Source organism: Poecilia mexicana, unplaced genomic scaffold (genome assembly GCF_051168715.1).
Source record: "Poecilia mexicana isolate PSO_F unplaced genomic scaffold, ASM5116871v1 scaffold_5, whole genome shotgun sequence".
Lineage (NCBI taxonomy): Eukaryota > Metazoa > Chordata > Actinopteri > Cyprinodontiformes > Poeciliidae > Poecilia > Poecilia mexicana.
In genome coordinates, this window is record NW_028263374.1 from 20,059,293 (window position 1) to 20,072,024 (window position 12,732).

Sequence of the window (12,732 nt, forward strand, 5' to 3'; positions counted from 1 at the left end):
GGTAAATTATGACACTTTTAATACAAAGTTGACATTATTCAAAATGTCTTTGTTATGACAACTTGACATTAACCAAGAAATCATTACTGATATAAATTTGTTATAAAAGTATTACTGATTGCACTTTAAAAATTAGGTAACTTTATGGTATTAAAGGTAAAGTTTAAACATGTTATGTCATGTTTATGACAGTGTCATGACAGTCTTATTCAACCCCCTTCAAATAAAGTGTTACCCAAACTTTATATTTAACACAGTGGAGACCCGCTCCATGAAGCCCCACTGTTCATGAGCTAATCTAAGCGTCACAACAAGTTGGAGGTCTGAAGCTACTGAATTTGAAGTTGAAGTTCCTAAAAGTGTCCCCTTTTCTCACCAATATTTCTAATCTTCAATTTGATCGATTCTTACACATGTGGTCATGTGTAAGAATTTATTGGTTGGGACGATTGAATTTATTGGTACGGAGGGGAGATCCACTACTTTCAGAAATGTAGAATATAAGTTATTTAGCTAATATGCAAATAGTTTGTTGTTGTTTTATTTCATCTGAACTGCATTTTGTTTGTACGGCCTCAGCATTCACTTGATCTTCATATTTAGAGATCACAACCAAACTGGAAAAAACCGCCTCAGATCTGATGGATAAGGTTTTTCGTCCAGGCTCAGCAACCTCTTTGTTATGAACGTCCATGTAAATCACTCTGGACAGGCATACAGAGATCCTGCTATATTACCCTCACAATACTGGATTTGTAGGGGAAACCAGACAAAATTTGACTCAACAACCCAGCCTTGCAGTTCAAAATGAGCGTTGTCACGTGAAGCAGTATCTGGGTGATCACATACCATCCTGAATCAGAACCATATTGGTTAATGAAGACTTCGCTTCTGCAATTAAAGCACCCAGTGATTAAGCTAGCAGTGTACATGTATACTACCCAATTACGACAGAAAGAACGATAGATGAGCTCTTTTCAGAGCATTTTAAATAATCTGATTGTAGGAAACGCAACACATAACGAAGGCATAATATCTCGACACAAAAAAAGTACTAAAATCAGTAATAGTGAAAACTTCATTTAGTAAATATACCCAATATATTTTGGCACAACATGCACTGTAAAAGACTTGGTGCCATCAGAGTTTTCTTTCTTGTTCATAGTGAGAACATAATATGGGCTGGACATAATAAATATGATGTGAACAGCTAACGTAATAGTATTTAGAAACAAGGTGTGCACAGTGCCAATAAGGGATGAGCATTATTTGAGTTTTTTGGTCATGCAGAAAAATATTTACCATTGTAACAATTTGTCATCCTGTTGCAACACCCTTGTGGATTCTTAAAATTATAAATGATTAAAATGAATCAGTTAAATTCTTCCTAAGATGAGTGGAACAAGTTTTGATGGAGTGTGGGTTTGTGATTTACCTCTGCAGCCTGAGTTTCCTGGTGCAGCAGAGTCAGTCCTGTGAGGTCTTCCAGAAATGAGTGGGAAGAATTAAAAACCTTGGACAGAAAGCTGAAACCTTCCCTCTCATAATGGTCCAGGACCTGCATGAAAGCAAAAAGAAAACATCAGAATAAAGAAGGAAACTTTTAAAGTCGGTTTGAAGTGAACTCGTACTAGTGAGGGATTAAACTTTGATTTGCTTCAATGATCAAAGTGATGTCAGTCTCTTACACTTCTGATTGATACAGCAATGTCAAAGTTGAAACAAAGATAAATGATTTCACTGGACATTATAAAAAAGAGGCTACAATAAAGAATACTTTAAAGTAGAGATGCACAATATATTGAATCACAAAGAACATTGGAATATCGATGTGTGATGCATGCTGCTGGATTTACTTTCTCTTCCTGGTATGCCCATACTTGACTTTGGCTTTTTTGACCAAGATGCTAAACTTATTGGAGATTTGGGGACATGAGTGATGAAAATGTGGGTTATTTTCAAATAATATAATTACTGTAACAATTAACAATAATGTTGCAATTATGGATTTTCCCCCTATAGCAAAGAACTACTTCAACCCAGTACAAAATTCACAAACTGGCCTGACAATATTTTGAAACATTATCATTTTCTTTAGGTTTATGGTTTGATTTAAGACGGCATAATACGTTTTTTAATAAATGTGAACATTTTTATCATGTAAAAGTATTGAGCAGTTCAGTTTTAAACAAGATGACGTGTAAAATGAACCTTTCTTCCCCCTCTGATGTCTTTGAAGTCACTGCAGTGTGTCTACCTTGATGTTTCATCAGGACCGACTTCAAATCCCCACACCATTGCTCCAGTATACACACACCCAGACACACACATGCAAGCATCCTCTGCCCTCTCGACTACCTTCCTAAGATTGGACAAGCCTTTCATGGACGCCTACGGAGCCTCCTCTGCAGGTGTAGAGTTACCACTGTTTGAGACATCTGCACACTGTGCTCAGAACTGCCTTTGTGTGTGAGTGTGCGTGTGCGTGCATTTGTGTGTTTTGCAGACTCAACCTGGCGTCTGGTCCCGGAGCCAGACACACCACTCACAATGCACAGTGACGTTCCCCTCATTCACCTTTTCAACCTCTCTTTTCTTTCCTCCATCTTCCATTTCTTTGATTCTCCATTTCCACAGATGGACCCTGCTATTTGAGACTCCAACAGCAGAAACCAACTTTGTTAAAATGTCGCTGCAGATAAGCCCACAGATTTCCTTTGATGATTTAGCGATCAAGTCATTCGGCACGTAAAAATTACCTTTAATATCTATATGAAAGAATGCACAGTGAAAAGGGATTTAATATCTCCGGGCAAAAACAGTAAAGCACAAAGCTAGGGACTCAGAAGGACCAACAAATTTGATACATCTGCAACGGGTGGTTTGTGAATTTATTTCCAAGGGCCTGTGTCTACACAAAACAGCACAAACTGATATATATATATGGTGGATTCACAAGAAGAGTGATAGTATTACAAGCAGCTGGTAGAGCATCTGCTAGTGCGTCATAAAAGTAAGTAAATATCTATAACAGAGACAATACTTTGTAGATGCATTAAAGATTACTAGCCAGCACTCAGTGTTTGATCATCATATTTCTTATTTTCTGCAGCTGCCCTTTAGGTAGGGTGAACTCCACATGATGAAGTATATGACTCGTACACCCACGTTCCAACACTGGACCCCTATCACATCTGTACGCCCCGCATGCCAGACAAACACAAAATTTAATTTGAATGGAAGATGTTGAATTTAGATTATTCATGTTCAACCATGTTTTTATGTCAGGAATCACCTGCTTTGTCACAGACAGGAAGCTGGCCAAGTTTGAGTTGATTTATAATCTCATTTGCCGTGTTCTTGTCAAAGGAATGGTGTTAATACGCTTCAGTAGCTGCAAATAATTAAGAACTTAATGGTTCATGCAAATACATAAGGCATTATAATTAATGCTGAAGAAAGCACAAGAAAGTTTCTCAAATTATTTTATAAAGGAAGCTAATACTTAACCTTAGCCAAGAGGCATAACTGATAATCAAAAGGACAATCCTGAGTCTTAATAGCCAAATAAGACCAAGGGACTCATCTTCATATTGATCATGTAAATCTGAATTAGTGGTAGTATTTGATGAATACTTTTTTTAATCAAATTAATTGTAGGGTCTATAGTTAATTAATTGCAACCAATCACATTTTAATCAAAAACCAAATATTGACAATATTGAAAGCAATATTTTCAATTAAAAAAGCATTCTTGCTGCTACTCTTGCATAAATAAGGTATATGAGCTCAACAACAACAATATCTGCTCTCTTATGCAAGTTATTCAACGATAAGATTGGTGCAAAGCGCTGTAATACCTATTCAGCTCTCAAGTGCTTCAGGAATCCCTGATCATTCACACAACTTCTTTGAAAATATATTTCTTTTGAAATGCGAACGGTGTGTGGAGATATTAGCAATGAAGAGAAAAAATAAAACATTTTTCCAAAAAATATTTTTCTTAGAAGACCGATACATTCTTAATTATACCAGGAAGTAGGACAAGTATTGTGAATATTTTCAGCAAAGGTGTCTAAAAGGTCTGAAGTCGACTTCTTTGACGGTGCATCGGAAAGTCAAAGATTCAATATAGAGCTCTACTTACACTGGCATTTTCACGACTATTTTTTTTTTACTATAAAATAATACTAAGTCATAGTTCAAGTGCAGAAATTTTACAAAGAAAAATGCAAATCATTGTGCAGAATAAAGCTTCCCATTAATAGTGGTGGCACATTTTGTTGGGTCTAAACAGCAGTAGTAAGAGATGTCTGGCATGGTTGTAGACAATGCCACGTCAGCTGTGATTTACTCTTTGGCTTGTAGTTTTATTGGCTTCCAGCCCCACAAGAGTTAGAAAACACACACACATGCACACACACACACACAAACAGAATGAAAAGCCCCAACTCTACAGGAACCGCTCCAGCCCAGACAGAGGCTGAATTGTTTTGTTTCCATAGTGACCTGGCAGCACACAGCTGACTGCAGCAGAAATACACACACAAATCCAAAGTGAACACAAAGACCAACGCACACACTCTCACCAACGCCATTAAAGGGAGCACACCGATATATGGACACAGGGGCACACAAAAGAGAGGAGAGATATGGGGGAGGAAGAGCAGGAAGCGAGGAAAAGGGGGAAGAAGGAGAAGTGAAACTGGAGTAGGCTGAAAAGAAAAGAGTGAAAAGGCAGATAAGCAAATGCAAAACAGAGAGGCTGAAGATGTGTGGGTGGGATTAAAACATATTTTACCGCCTTACCAAAAGATCTGTCCTGTCTTACTTATGTCCATTATTCCTGCCTATAGTCTCTACCCAAACCCTATCAGACCATATGAGCAGCTCTGTGCAGACCAAATAATCTCATCAGTCACACAGACAGAAACATGACACCTTAAGATAGGCTGGAACGCCATCCTTTTCTTTTTTTTTTTTTTTTTTCACTAGGCGTAGGTGGAGAAAAGTTTTGGAGCTGAAGCGAGCCAAATCCCTGCCCCCCCTCCATCTCTTAGCTTCTCTCTGTCTTCACATGAAAGTGATAGATCTGGGGCTTTATGACCTCTTTATCGACACAAAGAGCGCATTGAGATTGGGGGAGAGAAAGAGGCGAACCAGCCCTCTACTCATCACAACACCCTTTTTCAGTACTACATTTCCTCTGCTTGTAACAACCTCACCGCCACCACCCATCACTCTCTCCTGACTTTTTTCCAAACTGTCCCCGTCTCTAAATTGTCCATTCCTCCTGCAGAACTCTCGCACGTTTTTACAACTAACCACACAGACCAATGGTAAAGCAGTAAAAAAGCACAGAGAAATTTTCCCACCCCTATTTGGCAGATTTAGACTATCTGTAGTCTTCTACAACCCATCTACACACATTCACTCCTACACACTCACAAATACACACACAGCAGTGGTGGGAGCGTACGACACTTTCTGACATCAGTGAGCAACTGCTGCCTGATTGTTACCAGATGGTTTTACCAGCTTTCCTGTGTGCGTCTCTTTAGTATTCCTCAAGGAACAACATTTCAACACAGCTACACTGACTTAACAATGTGGAAATGGGAGAGCTGGGAATCCCCTCCAATTTTTGCTACGACTGCAATTTGTGTTTCAAAACAGTGTCGTCCCATAGTAACAAAATGTGACCTGATAAAAATATCAGGATCTTTGCATCTACAATTCAGTTGTTGTTTTTTTGTTTTTTTCCAAAACAAAGCCACGTTTAATAACCTTACAATTTGAGCAACAGAAGAAAAATCCCAACAGTGCCACTTACAACGGGTGAGCAGGCAGTGCATTTGTCGAAGGCCAGGCTGGCAGGCAGCACGTTGTCAAACCTGGACAGAAAGCCTCGGATCTGTAGAATAGGGGGGGGAAAACACACACAGTCAAGTCATCTAAACGAGGCACATGGGATAAATGTGAGAAAAATTAAGTTTTGGATGATGAGCTAAAAAAAGTAATAAATGTTCGAATCTGGGAATAACACCCCCCTCCTTATATTTCTTACAATTAAAATAAAACAATGATACAATGAAGTGAAAACAGACTTGATATAAAAACTTTGAGAATGTGTTTTTTGTGTTTTACAGCAAGGAAGAGAGCTCCCTCTGGTGGCGGAAAGATAAGTAGCAGCAGTCTTTTTAGTGTACTATTTTCTATAATCTTTTTTCACCCAATTTGTATCTTTTTTACACTGCAAAGCATAGCAGCTTCCAATGGTGTAAATGTAATTCACAAAAATGAGAAGAGATTAAATACTTTTATTACAAACAATTAAAACCAATCTCTTCTGCGCTGTAAATCGACCCGTTTAATCGAGTTAGCATAGTAAGCGTCAGGAGCCTTTGAGCATCCCTGGTTGTATTTGTTTGGAATGGGATCTTCATACATCTGACAGTCAGAGAAAATGTCAAAATTACAATTACTTTTGTCTCTACTGAAATTAAAGTTTTGCGTTCTTAATGTGATTGATAAGTTTTGAAAAAAACAAAAACATTTATAGCAATCAAAGAACAAAAATACAAGACAATTCAAGTGGAGTGTGGACAACAATTAGTTTTTTTTTTTTGTTCTATACATGGATTTTTATGATAAATTGGTAAAAAAAATTAATTTGAATTAGAAATTAGATTATTAATAAATAATTTTGGTATTGTGTTAACTTTTCTCTACTATGAGCTTGGCTGGAGACTGCAGCTGTAAGGAGGAGCTGTAGTTAAATAGGTGGCGCCATTTCAAGGTAAATGCAACTGTGGACTAAAAATAACACAATGGATGTGGAACAGTGATGAACAGTCTAGTCAAAGTTCCTATTTAAATACATATGAAGTGATGTTGCATGATTTTATCCCTCAAATCTGACTGCAATAAAATAGTTCTGGAGATCAGGCCAAAATTCCTCCAGGATAACATAAAAGATGCATTTCCAGTTGCTGCTTGGTGACAGAAACAGATGTCAAAGACAGACTTTGGCTTGGAAGGACAAATTGCTACTGTAGAATGGCTTATTCAGGTTATATCTGCCTAATAATAATATACACCAATAACTTTTATTAAAACAGTATATAAAGATAAACCAATGCATGTGCGCATATTTTGATCTTGGACTGTTTATGTTATGCTTTTTAAATATCAAAGACATAACCTACACATTCTGCTTCTCTGCTGTAAATATGTCTGAGCCTGCTTCTCTTTTCTGCTTTCCTTTCCTTCTTGTCTAAGCAAATGCTGCTAAGCATGCAGCAATCATGAAATTCAAGGACAACAAAAAGAAAAAAAAATTAACAAGCATCCAAATCAAACAGAAGAATGAAAAATGTTCAAACTGTTTAAATGAGAGACTGAAGTCCAATTTATCCCCTTTTGAATCCACTAATGGAGAAAATTCTATTCAACTAAACTGAAGTGAATAATATTAAGAGGTACATCTTAAAATCTGTGCTATCTGTGCCAGTATTATACTGGTGATTATCACTGGTATGATACATAAAGAAGAAACATCAGGTTATCACATTTGAACAACAGTCTCCTTCTTGAATTTTTTTTAATTATTATTCATTTCTTGTCCTTTGCATCTATTCATTTCTAGTCATTTGTATTGCAAAGACATATTCAGTGACAATTAGCAATGACAAAAAAAAGATTGTAGGACTGTCAATTTGACTGCAATAACAGTCACTGAATCCAGTATTAATGTAAGAGGCGAGCTCGCAGAGCAAACAAGTCCATAAATGATGAAAGGGTGAGCGGACAAGTGAGTCAGAGTGATGGGTGGGTGGGATAAGAATTAAAATATGTAAACCTGCAGAGCCTTCACAGATACTGGACACACATCCACTGCATGACGGAAGGTGGAGTACAGACACCTGGCTACTCTGCTATAATCTGTCTAAAAAGGTCAAAGCAGTAGGAATGTTTTGGTAAAGCAGGCTTCAGCATACTTATAAGTTATAAGTTTGAATTTGAACTTGTTCCACTTATGCATAACGTATTGAAAGATGTTCCATGAGATGTTCAGAGCTTAGAAAGTTTTAGAAGCTGACCCTATGTTCAGTGTCATCTCTGGTTAGAGTGATGCATTACTCGTTCTTCATTATGCTGCTTATTCTCCAACAAACATCTGAGATCTTCACAGAACAGCCGGATAAAACATAGACTAAACTGGAGACATTCACTAATCAGATTACTTTTAGGGTCATTTATTGCACTGGATTGTACTGTAAAATGTTAAAAGTTTTTTTTATTTAAAAACCTTCTTCACAAAATATGCTACTTTGCCTTGGTCTATGACATAGAATCATAATAATCCCTTGAAGTTTGAGGTTATATCTTTATAATATGCAGGGTTTCCCTCAATGTATTATAAGCCTGGCGGGCCACCAGGCTTTACTTGTGCCCCCACCAGGCTAAGCAAGGCTTTATAGTTGGTGTTCAGATATTATAAGCCTGGCGGGCCACCAGGCTTTACTTGTGCCCCCACCAGGCTAAGCAAGGCTTTATAGTTGGTGTTCAGATATTAGTCTCCCAGTCTGTCAATAACACGTAATTATCAAATGGTATTTTCAAATTTCCTGTTAACTTTATATTTTTTAACTCAAAAACATGACGGGCCGCTGGATGAATGACTGCCCTAGCACCCAACCACCGGGCTTAGCAAGTTTTCTGGGGGAAACCTTGATATGCAAAAAAGTTCAAAAGGTATGAATAATTTAGCAAGATGCTATAATAACTAAGGCATTTGGGGACAGAAATGCCTTATTTACGTAGTTCATAAAACATAAATTTAAAGAAAAATTTGGATTTCTACCTTTTTATCAATATAAAAAATATTCAATTAAGGAAACTAGACAAAAATATTGATTAGTAATTAACCTCAATTACTAGTGTGGGAGCGACAGATATTGAGAGTTAAACTACATTTTTAATCAGTTCTGTTCATCAGCTGGGAGAGATTCAACTCTCCCAGCTAACTAAGCATTAGCTTGCAGATAATTAATTGTCTTACTACTGAGAATGGCTTTCTCAGCTCCAATCAGATTTAATCTGCTTTCTTTAAACATATTTTCAGTTAAATTATTTTTGCCCGTCTGTCTGATTTAAATATTGTGGAGTAGCAGTTACTGGACAGGTATCATGATTCAGAAATCACATTTCCAGTAGATATGAAGTCCTGATTGAACAAAACAGCACAAAACTGGGATATTACTTTCCTCATACGTTACAAACGACACATTTATTGGGGCTCCGTCTGTTTTTTAAGCCCATTTCTTAACAGCTTTCTCGCTTATCAGAAAAAGCGAGAAAGCTTTTCCCCCGCATGGGAAGCAATATTCATGATGAAAAACAAAATTTGAAAGTAAGTTGCAGTTGCTAAAAAGTTACCTGGTACTTAAATAAGCTCTAAACTACCGGTGGCAAAAAAAATGATAAGCTGTAAAAGGAAAACTGAACAAAAAATATTTGAGATAAACAGCGTTTAATTTCTAAAACCGCCACAAGCTGTCACTGTGGCACCACAGAAAAAAAGAATAAACGGCCTCAGTCTGAATATTCACCATTTGTCATGCTTAATACATATTCTAATATTCAAGGATTACTCAGCGACGCTCCCAGGCATATTTTTTTTGGCACCTCTTCTTTTTGATAATAATCATCTCTATCTGCACACACATAGACAGTCACATTTGCAAGCCACTTTCCTTTGGGTTATTTGGCAGAAAAACCCTGAGCAGCAAAGGTGTCAAAGCAAATGGCAGGGATTGATATTCCCAGGATGATGAATAATGATGATGATACAAATGGAGGTGGTGAGACGCAGCACTCAGTTAGCCAAGAACATAGTTTGGATGGCACCAAATCATCCAATCTCCATATTTAGTGGCTCAGTATTGAGTATTTAATTATGATTTCAGCCAATTTTCAAGCTCCTTCTAATTAATAAGAGAGCTATTAGTTTGTTTTGTTTAACTATGTATTGTTTTAAGACTAAATCTGAAATAAAAACTACCTGATAAGCACCAATATAAAATATTGTGCATTTAAAATTAAACTCACGTGGAGTTTTAACACTGGAAACACAAAATAAAAGCCACCAAGTTTATAACATATCTGAACAGACCAGAGGGAAACAAGAGCATGTGTGTGTATATTCTGTCTGACAAGCACAGTCACTCTAAATGTCCTTCCCTTGATCTTCAATCTCGTTCATTAAGAGCGCCACCTCAACAGCCATCAATATGTATGAAACTAAATCAATATTGACACTCTCGTGCTAGAAAGAGGGAAAAATTTTGGTATTAGAGCCAAGGTTGAAGCAAAGACTTGACAATAATACAAACCAAGTTTAGAAGTAGTTTTTACTTCAAAATCCTCTCCTGGCTCAGACTCGGAGACACAATGGCTAACCACATGAAGGACAAACTGTGTTCAGATAAACCTCAGCCTGCAGGAACTCTTGTAAATTCAGGTGATGTACATTAAATCCTTACTCGCGCCCTTTAGATATTGGTGATTGTAAATGATGATGTTCAATTATTGCCAATATAGCAAGGCTGCCATTGGAAAGGCTTTTCTCTCCTAAAAGAACAGCATTATTCAGACTTACAACATTGCACAGTTGAAATAAAATAAAATAAAATAAAACACGAGACAAGACAAAATGAGTTCTGTAACATTTTTGAAAAATAATTTGAAGACATGTGCACAAAGACTCATTTCTTCAAATTTGGTGGTTTGGGCTCATTTTACAGTACAGTTACATAAAATACTGAATCACAGTCTCAGCACAATTTCCAAGTGTATTATATGACAACTACAAAAATACTGCCAGGATGCAACATTTGGTTAATAAAAAAAGGTATTTTTATAAGAGGCATTTATAAGAGGTGTTTTTTGTGATTTGTTTGCTTTTTTTAGTTAATCTCATGAATAAACATATGAATGAAAAGTACCACAGTAAAAGGACTAAGTATTGGAAATAGCATATTTTATCAAGTCTTATTTCAATTTAGTAAATTTTTAACCATGATGTAACTTTAATTTGGCACATTGACAGATACTTAAAATTTTCATTAAAAAACAACTAATGATAATAAAAATAATGCTTTTTTTCATCTTTCAGGACACAAAAGGACATATTATAAGACAAAAAAAAATCTATTCCTGAATAATCTGAAAAACAATTTTATAGAAAAAACAAAAACAAAACAAAACAAAGAGATTACCAAAAAAAAAAAAGCCTAATGGGAACAGATGAGCTTTCGGTTGTGATTTGAAAGTAGGGAGAGTAAATTTTGTGAATGTCTGAAGGTTTCAGAGTTGGGGAGCAGATAGAGAAAAGGTTCTGCTCCCCGCGGTGCGAAGCCTAAGTAGCTTTAGATGTGGCGCCGAAGGCTGTACATCATAGTAAAATCTCTTTCACTGTCAGTAAATGGGCTTCCGTGTCTTAATCATGGTGGCTTTGAGGCACCAGGAGTCGGCTCATTAATGATCTCGAGTCGTGTTTGATCTTTCTATTTATAACATTTTAACTAACCATTGAAACGATCCAACACAAAGTTGTGTCCATTGTGAGGAGCGAAAGATGTTAAAATATAATGAGGGTCGGCAAATGTGAGTGTGCTAATGAGTACCACATTGAAACATGCTGCTTTAATTAAGATGTTATGTTAAGGGAAATATGCTGTTTCAACTGAACAGAGCAAGTTTCACCACCATTCAGTCTCTCGTTTTATTCAGTGCAGATTAAAGCTTTTTCATTTGAAAACGTAACAAGATAATTGCTTCTTATTTTAAACACACTGATATATATGTATGTCACGCAAACAGGTCAAAACTTCATAAATATAAATTATTTCTAAAATAAAGTCTGTTTTAATTTTTTTATTGAGTATTTTTGACTTCTTCAACAACATCTATACACATTCATATCAGGTGTGCATTTTTCATCTTAATTTTGGCCCTTTGATGATGCATTCGAACAGCTGCTTTATTCAGCTGTTTGAACCGGTATTTCAAAGTCATATACAGGTTAATATGACTTTGAAATACGTTGCACAACTTCACAGATTTTATAATCAAGAACAAAAAGTTTGTCTCATTATTGTTAAACTCTCACTGTTGCATACACTTGTAGTGTGGCGTTTATAGACACTCATCATGGCCTCAAAATGTCAAATTCATTTTAGGTTGTTAGTGATTTGTTTACATTTTCATGGATTTTTTTGTTGTTGTTGTTGTTGTTGTTTTTAAAAGAGCTTTAATGGCTCTTCCAAGAAGAGTCAAATGCCCAGTTAGAAATATGTCAGAATCTTATTCACAGCTAAACACAGCATGTAAATAGCATTGAACTAAATAATGATGTGGGTGTATATTTGCATTTGAGCTGCATTAAATGTTGGCCCTGTGTACATATACAGAAATCTGCAATATTTTATTGTATTGCCAAAGAACAATTGACATATATAATTAAAAGAAACAAAATGAATAACATTGACGCTTAGAATGAGTGAAAAAGTTTATTGCTACAGTTTTCAGCCGACGTTGTTCAGGGATGCAAGTTCATGATGCGCGTACTTGTCTTCTTCAGCAAACTTGTTCAAATAATTAATTCGGGTCGCTCTTGGTTTATTCAGTTTTTACAGTATCTTAATACATTTCCAGCATTTCTTAAAT

General features: G+C 36.3%; 1 protein-coding gene across 4 annotated transcripts in view; it reads right to left on the minus strand.

The window, feature by feature from the left end:
* Positions 1-12,732, minus strand: part of atg7 (ATG7 autophagy related 7 homolog (S. cerevisiae)) — a 69,320-nt gene that overhangs the window by 31,456 nt on the left and 25,132 nt on the right. For 2 of the 4 annotated variants that reach the window (XR_015762874.1, XM_088005716.1), the window contains exons 17-18: positions 5,834-5,914; positions 1,436-1,558 (exon numbers count right to left, since the gene is read on the minus strand). Coding sequence is in view for 3 of the 4 variants with exons in the window: in XM_088005716.1 (XP_087861842.1) it covers positions 1,436-1,558; positions 5,834-5,914 (204 nt within the window). In the remaining variant the exon portion in view is untranslated. Of the gene's footprint in view, positions 1-1,372; positions 1,559-5,833; positions 5,915-12,732 lie in introns of those variants that run through there. The other 2 variants (XM_088005715.1, XM_088005714.1) reach the window with 1 other exon arrangement.